The 19,005-nt window shown below is 44.4% G+C and overlaps 1 protein-coding gene across 1 annotated transcript in view; it reads left to right on the top strand.

Moving 5' to 3' along the window:
- Window positions 1-7,965: 7,965 nt before the first annotated feature.
- The window catches only part of LOC308377774 (TBC1 domain family member 22B-like), a gene marked incomplete at its 3' end in the record, with an annotated part of 21,549 nt that continues 10,509 nt past the window's right edge, over window positions 7,966-19,005 (top strand). The window contains exons 1-5 of the mRNA XM_080854510.1: window positions 7,966-8,230; window positions 11,432-11,488; window positions 11,950-12,296; window positions 13,664-13,831; window positions 16,537-16,607. Coding sequence (XP_080710636.1) covers window positions 8,175-8,230; window positions 11,432-11,488; window positions 11,950-12,296; window positions 13,664-13,831; window positions 16,537-16,607 — 699 coding nt within the window. The 5' untranslated portion in view covers window positions 7,966-8,174. The remainder of the gene's footprint in view (window positions 8,231-11,431; window positions 11,489-11,949; window positions 12,297-13,663; window positions 13,832-16,536; window positions 16,608-19,005) is intronic.

Genomic DNA, 19,005 nt, shown 5'->3' with positions numbered 1-19,005 from the left:
TATCGCATTTAAGCTCGATGCCAGGTTTGATTTTAGACAGCCTGATCTTGGTCAAGTATATTCGATGGATGGGCTTTAGTTTGATAAGACTGTGGTGGGTGCAGATGGAGGAGGAATGGATTCTGTCTAAAACTTCATCCTACTCACCTATCATCCTGAAACTCATAGTCTAGATCTGTGTCCCACTGCTGTCTTCACTGAGAGATCTGGAGATGGTGTGAAGTTTGTGATAAGGTCATATACGTAGATGGCACACAACCCCTTTGTTGTGGGGACCATTCTTCGGTATATTATCTAGGAGATCTTTTACTCCATTCTCCCCTGGTGACACCATACATTTTATTGTCCTTGGTGGACAGCTATGGCCAGGGGTTCGACAGAGAAGAAAAAAAGAAATCGAGACATGGACGCCCGTGCTTGGTAGCCTAGTTGCAATTCACATGAAGGAGAAGAGACTTCATTACTGCAAATGGAAGCGAGGGTAGATGTATACAGAAGCTTGACCTAAGCAATAAAGCTCTGACCAAGACCAAATCCATGCGAGTCGGCAAAAAGATTGACGCCCTTTCCACATCAAGAAAGGACAAGGACCTCCTGTGACCTTGGAGTTATTGACAGTTATTAATATCGGCAGTATTTGTATGGACACCCTGCTGTGTGGGGTCTAATCTGGGGGATTAACGTGTGTGTATATCATTGTATTAGTTGTATAGGGTTTTTTTCAGGCAGTGTTGAGCAATCACTGCATGGAAAATGCAGGATTAACCTCAAGTAGCCTTCAAGATGAAAGTTTTCCATATCTTTTCATATCGGTTTTTATCGTCATCAAAAAATGAAGGGGACTGAAAATGCAATGACGGCTTTCCTACAAAGATATTTGGGTAATGCTACGTTGCTGTGCCTCGGCCAGCTATTTGTGAACTTTGGTCTGTGCTCTTTGTGAGGGTTGTCAGGGGGGAATGGGTTAAGTTTTGTTCTCACTTGGTCAGTCATGCTTCCCCTTGGCTCCCACCCTTATGGCAGCTTATGGGAAACGGAAAGAGAAAGTGCAGCGGGGACAGAGACCCTCCTCCTCCAATTTCAAAGAACCGGGTGTATTGTGTAATCTTCCCACCAGCCCCATCAGAGAGCAAACATGCACATACACACACACACACACACACACACACACACACACACACACACACACACACACACACACACACACACACACACACACACACACACACACACACACACACACAAACACGCATGCACACACACACACACATGCACATGCACTCACACAAGCACACACACACACACACACACACACACACACACACACACACACACACACACACACACACGCACATGCACATGCACACAGGCATACACACACACAGACACAAAAGCATACACACACACACACACACACACACACACACACACACACACACACACACACACACACACACACACACACACACACGCACATGCACATGCACACAGGCATACACACACACAGACACAAAAGCATACACACACACACACACACACACGCATATGCACACACACACACACGCATATGCACACACACAAACACTTGCACAGTGTACATTTTCACACACAAAAACATACATAACATGTACTTTAGACTCACATATACGAAAAGAGCTGATGTTATCAGTAGTTTATATACGTTTCTTAATGGCCCACAATGTGTTTGAGATTGTAGTCTTAGCAATAAAGGCAAGTTGTTGCTGTTGTAATTTTACGTAATTCCAAGATACAGGGATTGTAAGGGTAATGTACATTGATAGAGAAAGAGAAACAGACAGCCAGAGAGAGAGAGGGGGAGAGAGAGAGAAAGAGAAAGAGAGAGATGGCTTTAAAGGCATTTATTTGCAAAGGACTTCCCTTCATAATTATAGGTATTCTTTGTATCCACCTGTTTTTCAGTCATTGTTGTGATTGGGGCAATTTCACCTGACCTTTCATTGCCTGCAGACCTTTTAGCGGCCTCAGAGTGCCCTTAATTAAATGCCATCATGAGAACTTTGCAGGGTGAGAGTGTATCTAAGACTAAGGATCCCATGGGGGAAAATTCATGTACACACTCACAGACACACAAACACACACATGCACACACACACACATGCACATGCACACACACAAGCATACACACACACACACACACACACACACACACACACACACACACACACACACACACACACACACACACACACATTCCATTCCTTGGGACAAGCAGAAACCCAGGAGAAGACTGACTACAATTTCTCCCACGGTTGTCTCCTGCAGTCTTTTTCACTTTTCTGTCACTGTCAAACTTCTCTTTATCTCCCTCTCTCTCCCTCACTCCCCCCCCCCCCCCCCCCCTCTCTCTCTGGCTTATTCTCATTCTGTATGTGCTGGGTAGGTAGCATTCTTAGCCCCTTACTCAAGTACTCCCAGTTTATTGGCCAGATTAGCTATTAAGAGAAAAGGTCAGGCTGCTCTCTCTCTCTGAAGCAAATAGACAAACATGGAGTTGGTGATTTAGTGGGAATGGCAACTACAACAAGATTCCTGTCAATCTTCACTGGGGCGGGGCCCCCAGCATCAATGGCCCCTAGGCCTCCCTGGGCAAACAACAGGATGTTGACAAACCCTTGTGAGTCACCCTATTGTAAATACCACCGTAACAACAATCAAGTACAGACACAACTGAGAAGGGTAAAGAGAGGGAAGAGAGGCCCAAGAAGAAGATTGGGAGGAAGTGTACAAAGAAGAAAAAAAAAAGAACAAGAAGTTGCAGTGTCTCACAAAAAGGTAAACAGAACAAAACGAGAATTGGCCAATTCAAAGCCAATATCCGGTGGACAAAGTTGTCAAGATAGAACAGTGTGGCATTGGAATGCAGTTATAGTGAAACACATAAGCCGGATATTATTCGGAAACACCATATTAAGCAAGGCAGGCAGAAACACACACACACACACACACACACACACGCACACACACACACACACTCTCACTCTCTCTGCCACACCTTTCATTCATCTTGCATCCTCTGCATTCCCATCAGCCCCTCCCCCTGCCACAAGCAGGTTTCCCGTAAGTGCTTTGCTTCACTTCCTCATTCCCACGTGGCTGCTCAAACAGACAGTGGCATGTCATTGCACGCTTCTGCTTCCTCCAAGGGGTCAGCTTGTTTTTATCAACAACAAACCTGCACATATCCTGAAGTATCAGTATACTAGTCAGTATACTAGACTATGCAAACCCAATCTAAATAAATCCTTACATACGCTGCAAAGATGTGTCTTGAGGTCAACCTCATATAGATCCATGTGATAATACTAATGAAAGCCTAACCGCAAGGTACAGGCCACAATTACACAAGTCCACACCAGGCGTGCATTTCCGATCAGCATGGTTGAGCAACCATCATTGTAACTGAGAAAGAGAAAAGAAAGATCTTTTAAAGGGACAGTCCACGATTTTGTATCTAATATGCTTTTGGCAAATCCAGAAAATTGCTCCTCATGGCCCTCTAGCTGTTTGTTCGGGGTTTGTGCTCAAAAACCTCTGGGCGATAATATCAGTCTTGGCTCTGTAAATGGAAACAAACATGGTGGCTCAGACCAAGTCATAAACAATCACAACCAATCAACACAGTGCTTCAGGAGCATGGAAGGAAGGGGTGCAATTTAGTTGGCAGTTGAGCTACAATATTAGCAACCTTTCACAAAACCAAATCACAAACTGCATCTTTACCCATCTACCCCAGATCAGGGCCACAACCAAGACAGACACTTCAGAGGATAAATAGCTGGCAGTTCGGATCAACCAGGGGAGCAGAAAGCTTGGCTGAACAAAGGGGAGATTAAATGCCACAGTTAGGTCAATGCCCTTTGGTGTATGAAACTAAGCACTCACAACTCACATGTCAACATGTGAGCATTGTCTTCATGTCAGGGCTGTGTGTGTGTGTGTGTATGTTTTTGTGTGTGTGATAAAGAGATAGACAGAGATAGACGGACAGAGTGACGGTGTGTCTCTGTGATAGGCAGAATATAATGCACTTGGACGTAAACATTACAAAAAAACAAAACATCTTGGAACCAAACATCATCCACCTGGAATTTGGACATTGCTCATCACAAAGGCAGAGTCTCTGAAGGCTTGATAATTGAGGCAAGCTTGGAATGTGCAGTCGAGGGAGGGAGAGAGTGAGTATGTGAGTGAGGGTGAGAGTATGTGTTTGCGGTTGTGTGGGTGCAGCCGCAGTCTATTAGTGCTGTAAGGATTCTCAAATATTAAGCTCTGAAAGCATGGATCTGTCTAAAATGTAGTCGTGTGTATAATTCAACAATTACCTAAGACAAACTGTAACAGAACACACACAGACAAACTCAAATCAGTGAATACTCCAGCAAATTTCAATGGCCCTAGCAAAACCTCAAACAATCAGATAATGCAGAACAGAACACATGGAGGCATTGTACGTAGGGGAAAAAACAAGAACTCAATTTTCTGGGCAATGAATTCTCACAAAATTGGGTTTAACAGTTGGATGAATGTACAACTGCCAAGTACTCTGTCCTGTGTCCTCAACACAGTGGAACTCTCCTTGGTGTGTTAATGTGTTTGCAGGAAGGGGGTCTGCTATACACTTGTGTGTAAGTTGTATGGCGTGTGTGTGTGTGTGTGTGTGTGTGTGCTGCAGTTTCCTACCACTGAAGTCCACTGCCATCCTGTTCCGTGCAGCGTGCCCTGACCCACTTCCTCCGTGCACATGACCTACTTCCTCTGTATCCTCGCTGACCCATCACTCCCTTCTCACGCCGTCTGCCCGCGCAGCCGCTCCAAACCGGGACGCTTGTGTAACCAGAGCAGGCTCAGCTCCAATGGCATAGGCCTGGCCAGCATTAGTGCTCCAGCCCCTAAGCCTCTTGCAGAGCCACGGCCCCCGTCACAGGCTAGGCAGCCCTCCTGAGGAAAGCTAACCCACAGGGGGGCTTAGCTCCCGATAAGTGAATGCCGAAAAACCATTATTTACTGCCACTTACATGCCATGCGGTTTTTCATTGGCATCATACTGGATTACACAGACCAGCTCAAACCATCAGCTTTTCATTTTGGGTTTTAATGTCGACATATCGGCCATTACATGAAGGGGATTTCAGAAATTACATGACTGTAAAAAAAGGGTTCTGGCGAAATAAGACTTAATGACTTTGCCATTGTTGTGAAAAACTATGAGCAGGAAAGACAATATCGCACAGACAGTGTGACTCCTACGTCTACTCCAGCTAAAAATATCTACAAAGAAGTCTTCTTTTAGCTTTGTGATTCAATCCAGGCAGGAACAATTAGCCAAAATTAGCCTAGTGTTGTTATAGAAATAGCCACGGAAAACACCTAGTAAAAACAACAGATGGAATCCCTGCCTATTCACTTAATGTTCAATGATTCAAGTTTAAACAGTAATCCTTCCCGTCACTTATGCAAAACCCCAATTTCTAAAAAAAGTGGACAAACTAGCCAATGAGCAGGAAATAGGTGCAGAGCCAGCACAAGCAGTAGTTCCTGTTAGAGTGTGCTTGGTGCTGACAAAACCAGCAACACAGTGACCGGTGCGTTTGCCAGATAACCTCTGAATGTCCAGGAATGTGTCTGGCACATGGAGATCAATAGCAGTGTGTAGGCGCCCTAACACAAACTGCCGGGAAGTCACACACACACACACACACACACACACACACACACACACACACACACACACACACACACACACACACACACACACACACACACACACACACACACACACACACACACACACACGACTGAAAAACAAAAACACCAGCCTCAAAGGGGAATAGTCAGGAAAGGGAAAGGAACATTCCAGGGAGGCAGAGGAGAGTCACACTCAAGGGCACGGCCTATCTGCCCTTGGTCCCTTTGTTTGCTCCGACCATCAGTGGCACAATAATGCCGACCAGCACACGCCAGGAAGACGCCCCAGGTAGGAATCTCTTGTGTCAGCTATAAAAAGAACATTCCGGTTAAATGTGTCCACTTAACACCATGATACAAAAACAACTCTGTTAATATGGTCAAAACAGCCTTTGCGCTGAGTAAGGTCCTGAGTTCCTGAATGTCTGTACACTGGTGGTACACATAACAGGGTATAACAATACCCTATAATAGGTCAGGCCACAGGATGTAACACAAATAGACTGTAAACTACAATACAAAAGAATTACGAGAAAAGGTTACCAATTGCTGATGGGGTTTTCTGAAACAAGTAAAAAAAAAAAATTCACGTACCTGTTTCATGCAAAAATTGTTCGTTTACAACCAATATCAGCACAGCGCTTGTGCCTGACAGATGTTATCACCACAGTTATGAACTGACACACAGGGACCATTTAAACTCAGAAAAGATAAAGCACTCTCAGACATTTATTTCGCATTCAAACTTTTCACATTCGCAAGGGAATCCTTACCCTGTGTGGCATCCAGAAAGTTATGAACAGCCCCCCCCCCCCCCCCCCCCCAAAAAAAAAAACCCACACACACACACACAATTTTACACCTACAAAATGTCTTCCTTCTGTCGATATGTGTTTCTGTCCACAAGTAAGCAATGTTGTTAAACAGAATTGTATTTATTGCCAAGTAGGTTTTACACCTACCTGGAATTTGCTCTGGTGTATAGGTGCATACAGTAAACATAAAACATACAAACCCAATAAGTACTACACATAACATAAAACACTACACAAAAGAAAAGTACTACACATAAAACACAATATATAAGATACAAATATATTTAAAAAATGTATATAAAAAGTGAAGTAGAAAGTAAAATTCAAAATGCAAGACAGGAGTGCAAAGTGATTGTGAATGTGCAGTGTGCAATGTAATGTTTGTAAATGTAACACAGACTTGAGGTGTAGGGGCGAGATAAGGGTCCAAGTCAGGTGGGGGTCCCGGGCCTTGTTAAAAAGGTCAACTGCAGCCGGGAAGAAGCTGATTTTGCGGCGTGAGGTTTTGGTCCGGAGGGAAGTACTTCAAAGAGTTTGTGACCCGGGTGGGAGGGATCAGCCACAATCTTATCTATAAACTGAGTGAGGGAAAATGAGGAAGTCAGAAAACCCAGCAATAACTTGCTGCAGAACCTTGTTTTATATATAAGTGTATGCTGCCCTCTGCTGTTGTACTGATAACCCTACAACTGAAACACATCCAGCATCCAGCATCCACAACACAAACTAATTTTCTCTGTGTGCCTTATATTTTATCCTATCAGTGTTCCTCAGAAAGAATTATGGCAGTTCCAGCAGTCAGTAGCTCCTTGTTATTTCAACTGAGTAAACCAAAATGCCCCCCTCAATAATCTAGGAATCTCTCTGTGTCTATCGCTCTCGCATTTTAAGGAAATTGTGATTTTGATTCCTCCTGACTTATACCAAGATATACTTTTATGCCTTGAACCTTTGTTTGGACCCAACACCCATGTAAGTAGCCTACTTCCTCCAATAATTAATATATTTTGTATATATAATTTCATGCAGAAACTGATATATTCTGTGGTCTTGTTGGTAGTAGTATCAATTGAATGAGGACCTGCCTTTGACAAAACTGCGAGGTGTGAGATGAAATTACACCGAAAGTTATTTCTTTGACATTTTAGATAAGTTTCAGTAGGCCACGTGCTCAAAACGTTGTCGCACGGGATTTTCCAAGCCTGGCAAAAGGCAACATTTTATCAATTTACCATTGTACTATCAACAGATACAACGTTTGCTGTCTGATACAAACACCTGTGGACGTTATGATGTCAACTTCAAAGAAAAAACAGCAGTTCTGCCCTTGGCCTCACATCTGGTCTCCCATTGGGTCCATTCTTTGCACCTGTTAAGGATTTCCACCAATCGCATATCCCGGTTTCTGATGTTCAAGATGGCGACCTCCTGTTCACTATTTTATGCGCTCCTAAGGCGCTGAGTAAATATTATCGCATACTTAATCACATACAATTTCAGACATTTGTAAACGTTAAGGACAAAGTTTCCCTATGTTATCGATAGTAATACATTTAGTTGGTTTTCCAATGCTACCAATCGACGTTGTCCCAAGTCTTGTGTCACACTGAAGGGGGAGACAGCATTTTCGGTATGGCTACCGACAGCAGAATACATTTTTGGAAGCGTAACACGAAGGTGCCAGGGAGGTGGGTACTTCCCTTTTCATGAAATGTACCACTTGAACATTCATATAGTGGGGAAAACCCAATCTTATTAGTCCCTAACTTCTTCCGTTGTGTGCAACTCATTCTATCTCTGCTAGTTACAAAATGATAGCAGTGTAGTTGCTAACATGCCAGCTATACCATTGCTAATTTGACTACTTTTTCACCTTGTGTCTTAATGTTTTGTTTTCACCAGTGTCACAAGATAGGGTCAAACATGCTCAATATCAGTAGGTTATTTGGTAACATTGTAGTTCTTAGTTGTGGCTTATGGCCTTCTATGTTAATGAGGATGTGATGACCATATGTTAACAGGTCGATATCAGTGACTCAAGCGTCAGACAGTCTGTCACTTGAGGTCAGTTCACCTTACCGAGGTCTGGGATGTCTTTACTTCCCAATCTCTGTGAAAAATCGGTTATAACATAATTAGAAGTCACAAGACATATTTTTGGGGAAAGTTTTCTTTCCTACACAGCCAAATTTGTTCGTTGTATCCTCGGAACTAAATGGTTCCGTTCAAAACAATGGCAGCATAAGCTAAATGTCATAACCTAGCTTCCGTCATGCATGTAGGCAATCACAACACAGCCAATCTTGTCTTTGAAGAATTTTGCTTTTCTTTCGCAACGTCGCTAACTTCTGAAACGTGACCACAATGATGAAGCACTTTTGAATGACAGAGCAAGATGTGTGGTTTTGAATTATTGGGTGATTTCGCAATCCACTGCGAAACCAAAGCCAGACCAGTTGTACCAACTTTGGGAATGTGAATCAACCACTTTACACAAAGCCTTCTAGGATATAATAAAAATTGAATCAAGGGTATATATAATGCTCATCTGCACATCTGCACATTTAGCTCTGTGGGCAGCACCATTCATGTTCTACTGCTTAGTCTGTAATATAAACAAGAAACAACAGAGAGCTAAGTCACAATGCACGGACCAGGCAACTGGCCATGGCCACCCGTCTCCCCAGTGTGGACATGAAACCTATCTTAATTGGGTTGCCTGTATTTTGGGTTAGAATGAATGCCTTTTTTTTGTCAGACTGCTACTTTGAAACCTGTTTAATGCCCTAAACCCAACTTGATTGCTGTCCCACGACATTAAAGAAACAGGCTCATGAAGTTGCATTGTAATGTTATTTATTTATGCTTTGATCGTACATTATTGTTGAATTATTTGTGCAATATTGTACTTTCTTGAAATATTGCGTCTAGTTCCTTTTTTCTTGTAATTCTTTCGAATGTGTAATGCTGGACAGATAGATACAAGAACTGAACCTGTCCCGATAGTTCTTTGATAGCCTAATAAATAAAGAAGCCTTTGATATGGTTCATCTATTATACTGATCACTGAAGTGCTCTATAGTGGAACCAGTGCAGTCTCAGCCCATCCCAAGGCCTCACAACACTGTTGAAGAATAACAATCAGACCAGGGTTCCCACATACTTTAGGAGCTTTGGCATGTAGCGGAACGGTGTCGAATATCAGCACGCGTCAAATAGAATTAGAGATGAACAAATTTCAAGAACTTGAAAGGCGGTGAGATTAACAGAAGCCCTGGAGAGAGCGTGAATTGTCTGTAGGATCTTACACAAACATTTGAATGAAAGACCTCAGTCTGTGGTAACTTTCGCAAACTGCCACAGGGCTGGATCATCTCGTATCAGGCCTTAAGGAGGTCTTGATGCATGTTTGCGTTTTGTAGTTTAAACGCCTGAAGTGATGATAACAGAGTTGCCAAGGAGAATCATGCTGTGTGATAAAGTGCCTTGAACAAAATGCCAAATCAGTTTGAAAGGACTTGAAGTGTCAAAAATGGTGGGACACCTGTTGTGGATAAGTACAATTATCAGTTGAGTCTTTTTTCAGATTCCCACATCTTCTGATGTTTAAAGTCTTTTTCTTTTTTTTCCCCACACCCTGAGGAGCTCTCTTGAATTAAAGCACATTAGATAGACTCAATAAGATGGCCAAGGACTTAATTGTGGCGATTCAGCGAGCTTTGACGCTTGCAGCTGTATTCTGGTATTTCTACCTTTTTGTATTTTTTTGCCAAAAGGATTCTGGGTTGTGTAAGACTGTGTTGTGACGTTGATGCAAGGGTGTGGCTGTGTAACATGAGATGAAGATGATGTCACCTCATTCCCTTCAATCTGGCTCAGCTGGTCTGGTGTGATAGGGGGGCGGGGGGGGGGGGCACAGTTGTGCACGCCACACCCTATTTTTCTTTTGTCAGCATTTGCGTATGCATTAGATGAACCAAATAGAGTTAACGTCCAGCATTTGGTTAGCTTGAGTATTTGGCTTAGTTGTGTAGAGCACTTCTGTGACAAAGTGTTTAGGTAAATCACCAATGAGCAATTAGTCCAGAGATGATTGGTGTTGATAAAATTGAATCAAACTGGACTAAATAAAATCATTATTGTGTGTGTTGGAACGGGCATGTGAAAAATATAGTCAGAATGCTTCACCATCAATTCACTTGAGGTTTTGAATTCGGATAGGGTTGAAAGGTGGGAGGCTTCATTGTGTAAGCCTTATGGCACCTTCTGCAATAGGATGGACCAGGCTATGCCCTTAAGACATAGCATACGTATTTTCTTTGTACAAGTAGCACGTTCTGTGGTCTGAAATAACAATTAGTCACACATTTAAGCATAAATTGTACAAACAACTCCAAAAACAAAAATGACCAGTGATCTATTGGCCTTCATGCTCAATAAAAACAGCAGTCTGTTATCATCACAACAGACTGTCTTCTCTCTGTCTAATGAAGTGTTTGTGGTATCAACCCTTTTCCTAATGTGTGTGTGCCAATACTGTTCTGAAGTTTTATAATATTTTGAACCCAGCCGTTGAACTGACTGCTAGACTAGGGAAAGTGCTTCTGTACCTTTTGGGTCTGGACCTCCTGTTGCTTTCCTGACACTGAGTTCACCAGTTTTCTGTCTGTATGCCAGCCTGTTTGCCTTGTCTCTCTCTATCTATCTCCTCTGTAATGCACACACACACACAATCTCTTTCTTTTCCTTTCTCCCTCTCCCTCTGTTTGACACGCACTATCTCTGTCACACACACACTCACACACGCACTGTTACATTCTCTCTGCACCCCCTCCCCATCACACACTTCTTTCCTCTCACCTCTCCTTCTCTCTTTTTCTGTCTGTCAGTCTACAGCCTGTATATGGCGCTCAGCACCCTCCTTTGGATCCACGGATCCCCCGAGCGTAAGTGCTGCCTCGGACTGGACTGCATGAAGACCTCACCTCTCACTGTCCCCATCCCTGTTGCCTCATTTTTTTTAACCCTCTGTCCAATCATTTTGCTCTACTTTATCCTTACTTACAAAGTTTGTGTTACGCTGGCAAAGTACTTATGCTTGTATTGGATGCATCATGTGGATAAAGTGTGTGTGTGTTTTTAAATTAGTCTCTTCACCGCCTTGTTCATCATTTGGACTGTGAGTGTGTGTTTTGTAAACACAGTGAATTGTTTTCATGCTTGAAATGTATCTATATTTTTGTTTGTTTTGGTTTGGTATTGCTCCCACTGTGATTTTCTTGTCCCGTGAACCAATTTTCTCCTCGGTGAAAGACATTTAATTTGGCTTCTGTCGGAATCAGCAATTTGTCCTGTTGTCATTTCCTTCCTCTCATTTATGACTGTGTGATTTGGTCTGTCACCACAGGTTCCTCAAAGACACTCCAAAGTCGAACAGCACTCAGAATGTCAAATCCAAGAAGGCCTCAAGCTTCCTCGAGTTTGCACGGAGCACCAACGACGCCTGGGATATCGATGACGAGGAGGATGAAGATCTCATGGGCGCTGCACCTCCTGCCCCCGTGCCCCACTCTCGACCCACAGTCCCCACCTTTCTCCCCACCCAACCTGACAGTGACTCGGAGTCCCACCCCTCAGATACGCTGGGGCCACTCAGGAGCGAGCTGTGTCATGACGACGACATGAGTGACGACAGGTCGACCAATGGGAGGGTGGTGAGGTCCAATAGTGAGGCCCAGCTAAACACCCCTTCAGGTATGCAAGGCTATCCCACCATGCCCTCTTTGGTTTTAAGCCTCTGCACTGAAACGCAATTCCATGTTTAACCTGCAGAGGGCACCAAAACTACACTCTGAATATACCACACTCCAAACTGATCCATCTTAAAATCACATTATTATGGTGTTTTATGATGTGTTAGCCATGGGGTTTGGTGCCTTCATGTCTTTTAGAGTTGATTGAAAATGCCCCTTTTTATGATCCAAGCCGCCGACCAATGAGTTGCCGGGTTAACTGTCTGTTTTATTCCTTTTACAGTGTTTGGTCTAGGCTGCTTTGTGATAAGGCTTACACAGACAGTTTCTTCTTTATGCTCTCATTTTATGTTTGGCTAGGATTTATTATTCACCTCAGCAAACAGGTTTTAACAATTTTTGTCAGAGTTCTTAGACATTCATCTCATATTTAATATTTAAACTTTATTTGTATAGCACCTTTCATGCAAAACAATGCATCATGGTTAACATTGTTTATCTATGATAACAGAATGGTTATCATGTTTATCAATATATCAGTCGACTACACATGACCATTTATAAGATTGCACCAAAGCAAAAAAATCAAAAATAAAGGTGGAACAAATCAATCTAAAAAGATTTGGTGAATCTAGCTGTGATGCATCTGAGGAGTGAAAGTAGTGAAAATCCACTGAAAGGCACTGCAGAAACTGCCACCACCAGGTGCTAATATTCCTGAGTAAATGTAAATGTGTTTAAACCATTTGACCTAACCACCTCGCCATAACTATAATATCATGGTTGAGAATTATGTTAAGTACGCAAGAGTTATTTCAATGGTGGACAGACCACAAGCCTGGCAAAGCAGACTATCAAGTATGGCAGGTGTTTTTAATCAGCTACCTTGTGGATGAACGTTGCATTAATCAGAAGGGGTACAAATTGAGGTCAGTCCAATCATGCTCATGAGCGCGGTGTTCAGCTGTTGCAACCAGCCTCAAGCTGGGAGGTGAACAAGGACACAGGAGCATCCCTCTGGCCGTAGAGGGTTAGACTAGCGGATGAATGTATGATTTATCCACACCTGTTATGGCCCTGTCCCCTAGGCACAGCCTCCTACTCATAAAGTTTATGTTTGCCATAAGCTGCACAGAGACACTGAGCGACCTGACTACTCGGGCACGGAGGTGGGCTCACTAGCCCACAGGGCTGGCTGATGAAATTATGATCTGTCCACACCCGATACTTTTTGTAGCCCTTTTTGCAATGCGGCTTGACGGCTAGATGAAACTTCTGAACAGTGTGTGTGTGTGTGTGTGTGTGTGTGTGTGTGTGTGTGTCTCACATCCCCTGTCTCATCTCCTATTGCCCACCCGCATCTCTTAGTTCGCTCCAGCCTTCAGAAGCAGCAGTCTCTGCCGGTACGTCCCATTGTCCCTCTGGTGGCACGCATCTCTGACCAGAACTCCTCGGGTGCGCCGATCATGACCGTGCGGGATAAGACTCGTCTGGATAAGTTCCGGCAACTTCTGGCCAGCCCCAACACCGACCTAGGTGGGTAACCTGTTACCAGGGAACACTCTCTCTCTCTCTCTCTCACACTTCCCTGTATATCTCTCTACATGTGTGTATCTGTAAGCGTGTATGTAAGCGTGCGTGAACACTGAGCATGCCAATACATTGTATACTTGTTAGCTTATAGCCTTAACCTGCAGAACTGGTCTTAGCATAACCACACACAAGGCCACTCTCTAGACACAGGTGACTGTGCCGGAAATACCCTGTTCTCTATCTATCAATGTTTCTGTCTCTTACAATCTCTCTGTCTCTATCTCTCTGTCTCTCTCTCTCTCTCTCTCTCTCTCTCTCTCTCTCTCTCAGTCTCTGTATATCTGTCACAATATCTTTTTTGTTTTCTACCCCCATTCCATGGCTGTCTTTCTCTCTTGCTTTTTTCAGTCCCTCTGTTATTTATGGTAGCTCTGTTTTTAGTTTCTGCCTGTTTCTCTCTCTCTCTGTGTCTCTCATTCCCCCCATCTCTCTCTTCACTCCCATACTAGGTCCCATATAGGCCTCAGAATTCTCCCAGTGCTAGACAGGGCAGAGGCACCAAGATGGCCCACTGTCAAGTGTTATCCCTCATTCCTTTTTGAATCTCTTTACCCCTCTCATTCACCCTCAGCCTCCCCCCCTCCTCTCTCCCCCCCCCCCCCCTGGTTTCTGTGTGTGCTCTCTCACCACCCCTCTGCTCCTCTTCCTCTCTGTCTGAAGTGAATCTGGCAGTGTTGTTCCCACTACGCACTTTGGCTCTCTGTCGCACTCATCTCTCTCCGCCTCCCTCATCACTTTCACAGTACTGGCTGGGATCTAACTGACAGCTCTCTCTGTCTCCCCCCTTTCACTTCCGCTCCTTCTCTCACGCTCTCGCTCCCTCTCTCTCTCTCTCTCTGTCTGTCTTTCTTTCTCTCTGTATGATGTGTTCTCTCTCTGTATCTGACGCTCTCTGCCTGTCTGTCTGAGTCACTCACTCTCTCTCTCTCACTCTCTCTCTCTCTTTCTCTCTCTTTCTCTCTCTCTCTCTCTCCCTCTCTCTCTCTCTCTGTTCTCCCGACACACTCTTCCAGTCTCATGCTGAGGGCACCTTCTGTTCTCTGGGCTTCCAGAGACGGATTGTGACGAGGCGCTTTCGCGCACACCTACGAGCTTGTCAGCCCGCCAGAACAAGTTTTGTGTGTGATTTTTCTTTTTTTCCTTTGCTTCCTTCCCTTTTCTTCACACGCATTTGTTCCAACAAAGCATGGCAGCTGTAATGGTCACACCAACACAAAAAGCCCCTACTCGAGTTGGAATTGAAATCGAGGCGTGTGGCTTTTAGGTTTTTGTCATCGGACACAAACTCCCTTCCGTGAGTGACAGAACAGATGCTGTCGGCAGACTGCGTGGTCTAGTCAAGTGAATCAGTGCCATGTAGGTCGTCGTTTGAATGCAGAACGTACAGAACGGAACCACTACTACCCCCCCACCCCCCCACTCTCTCTCACATACACACACACACACACACACACACACACACACACACACACACACACTATAACACAGAAACAGGCTCTTTCAAAAAATGAAAAGAGAATATTAAAAAAGCTTCATTTTAACGGCTTTTAACCTGCAGAAGTGACGCAGTCGACTGCGGCGTGCTGGGTGCGGGATGTTCCCTATCAGCTCCCATCTTAATATGAGCGTATGAATGTAATGAAAGTCATCGACTGGCCCGCATATCCCCCGGCCCAATCTTAATGGATAATAATCTATGTAGATACCGTGTGGGGGCCGTGGCAATTACGCATCCACGCTGGGTGTAATCAAACGCTTTCATCAGGTACCTCTGTGCCATCCAGCGCTGCCTGCCAGAGCAACCTTAGGAAATTGATGTTTGAAATTGGGGGAGAATTGAAAACACACACACATACACAATATATGTGCGCGAATGCGTACACACGTAAATGCACGCCTAGGCACTCTGACACACACGTCAATGCCCAGATGGGCAGGCATGTACACACACACACACACATAAAAATACACACACACACACACACACACACTTGTGTGTAACGTTTTATGTGCTCTGTAGACCATGTGGGGGAGCTAAAGAATCATAAATGCTGGTAGAGTGGGGCATCACTAGTCTGATGCCTCCAATGGCTACGGCCCACATGATGGTCATGTAGTGTTTGTAGTTGGACAATGTAGTGTGTAGAACACGGCCAAGTCTTCATATCTGTGTTAACTTGGCAGAGGGAAGAACAGTGACATGTTAGATTGGAACAGCTTGATAGATGTGATGTGTATCCATATAGACCACATGTATATGTGCTTAGGTGACGTGTGGTGCGCTGGGCCTGAGGAGGTTGTGTGTGCTCTCTATTTCTCTTGGGTTTTCACCCATATGTGTGTGGGTGTATTTATGTATGTATGTGCTTAGAATGTGTGCCTGTAGCGTGTGTGCGTGCGCGCTTGCGTGCTTGCGTGCACACTTTATTTTTTCCATGTGTTTGCTTCATGCACAGCTGCATACAGGTGTGTTTGTGTGTGTGTGTGTTTTTGTTTGTTTATGTGCATGTGTGTTATCAGAATTCCCTGATGTTCATGGATGACAGCATGTATGTAGAAATGGATTTATGTGTGTGTGTGTGTGTGTGTGTGTGTGTGTTGGTTTATTTCCCCTCATGTTTTATCTGTGTGTATATTTCCCTCTGCAGAGGAGCTTCGGACACACAGCTGGTCGGGGATCCCCAGGGAGGTGCGGCCAATCACCTGGAGGCTACTATCGGTGAGCACCCCCACCGGCTATGCCCTATTTTGCTCCCCTCAGCCACCAAGCAGCCCGTGCGCTGGAAATAGACCCTTTCAACTCACTGACATCCACTTTAAAATAACTCCACCATTCGGGAATACCAGAGGTGGGGGCACCATCTGGAACATGCCCAGTGTTGATGCACTTGTTTCCCCAAAAGCTCCATTTGTCAGAGTTTATTAGCCACATGCCCATCAAAAACATGGTCACCAAGGCACCCTCCCCAACTCCCACATCCCTCTTAAATGTGTTATGGCCTTAACCCCCTTGGAGTCTGTGGCATTCTTGCTGAAGCAGACAGAAATAAGATCCATTTCGTCTGAATCTCGAATCCTCGGATCTTCACACCACAATATCACACTAGCGTGGTAATAACGTTGCTATAAACCTTGAAGGCTTTTCTTTCCAGTTAGTACACTGAAAAGATAAAATCTTGTTGAAAAGTACATAAAATGAGTTAAATGTTCAGGTATGTTCATCTCTCAGTCACAGCACCAGTAGGACACCTTAAACTCCCACCGATGAAATAGGGGGATATGTGTTTGAATCCCAAAAAGGATATGTACGCTTGTTGATCGAATAGGTGCCAATCGCCACAGGTTTGTCCGGTGAGAACAATGATGGATGTCAAGGAAAGTCTCAATGATGATAGATTTTATTAGCACACACACTCCCTCAAGACATGAATGGCTAGATAGACATAAAAATGACTGTTGAACCGTGATAGAATTCTCAGTGTAAAGGACTGACAGGAATTGAACCGTGACCTGATGAACAGTGATACAATGATCCGTGTAAAGGATGAACCATTGAACCATGAATGCATGGTTTTATCTTAACGACGCACGTCAAGAACTATCGTGAATGTCCTTTTCTAATCTTGAATCGTCCAACGCAAATCCCGATGTAAATGCTCCTCCGACTTCTCTTGACCAACAACTGGCTATAGGTGGGTCGGACTTATATCGGGTTAATGAGGGGAACCTTGAAACCGACTTAAGGCTACAAACGGCCACTCATTTTCCCCTGTGCATTGGGTGACTTCTCTGTGGTCCCCACATCTCGTGAGTGGCCTGCACAACGGGGTGCACAGCTGGATGCCGTTGGTATAGGCAGCCTTTTGAACAGCCACCCCTTCTAGTTGTTCTATTCACACACTTAAGACATTACCTGTGGCTTTGAGGGAGGAGATAGGCCATGAAGCAGAAAACCCAATGTAAATAAAATTCCACCAAGGTCCAGGAATCTATAATTCCTTTACCTGTGAGGCAAGCCCTGCCATTTGAAAGTACATGGTAGTAGATATGGGATTCCATCAAAGGAGATGTCCACTCGTGCGTTTGTTAACGGAAATATGAAATGTATGTTTTTTTGTTTTTTTTTTTGTTACCAATTTTTTTAATTCCAAAGGACTTTGAGACATAATATAATATGGAGATAGAAGACGAAATTAAAAAATTAAAACTTCACAGTATGATTATTTGATGAATTTGAGAGAAATAATGACCTGCATACGTTTTACATATTATTGTACCTAAACCTTTGAACCACTGTTTAAACTTGCTAAAATTAAAAAAAAAAGCATGTTAAAACCCAAAAATGTACTGAATCTAGCCCGAACTGCTGGCAGAGTTGATAGGTTGGTGTGAGCTGCCACTGGGGTGGGTCTTATCAGACTCCACCAGCAGCCACAGGGCAGGCGGGGCAGGAAGTAGCAGAGGACATGAGTCAGCAGAGCAGCAGGCCAATGGAAACGCCAGGATGCCTTTGGGCAGGGGCACCTGTCCTCAGTGCATGCTGGGGGAATAGAGGGAGAGAGGGAGAGGGGGAGAGAGGGAGAGGGGGGAGAGGGGGAGAGAGGGGGAGAGAGGGAGAGAGGGGGAGAGAGGGAGGAGGGTGGAAGGAAGTGAGGGAGAGACAAAGCAAGAGACAAAGACATGGAGGAGATGTTATGAGAGCTGAGTTAAGACTGAAAAGAGGGAGGGAGAGAGCGAGAGAGAGCGAGAGAGCGAGAGAGAGAGAGCGAGAGAGAGAGCGAGAGAGCGAGAGAGAGAGAGAGAGAGAGAGAGAGAGAGAGAGAGAGAGAGAGAGAGAGAGAGAGAGAGAGAGAGAGAGAGAGAGAGAGAGAGAGAGAGAGAGAGAGAGAGAGAGAGAGAGAGAGAGAGAGAGAAGGTAGGACCATACAGATAGACTTGTTAAACCAGCACACCTCAGTGTCAGTATCACCCCCCCCACCCCCCAGGTGTGGGTGGTGCCGGATCAGCGTGACACACCCAACACGCTCATAGTGTAGAGGCCATGTTGAAACATTTGGCCTACAGATCAAAGAGATTCCTGGGACAAATAGATTAATTCCACCAAGGTACAGCACTCA

This window comes from Sprattus sprattus, assembly GCF_963457725.1.
Source record: "Sprattus sprattus genome assembly, chromosome: 16".
In the NCBI taxonomy this organism is placed as follows: Eukaryota; Metazoa; Chordata; class Actinopteri; order Clupeiformes; family Clupeidae; genus Sprattus; species Sprattus sprattus.
This window is presented reverse-complemented; position numbering and strand designations above follow the sequence as displayed.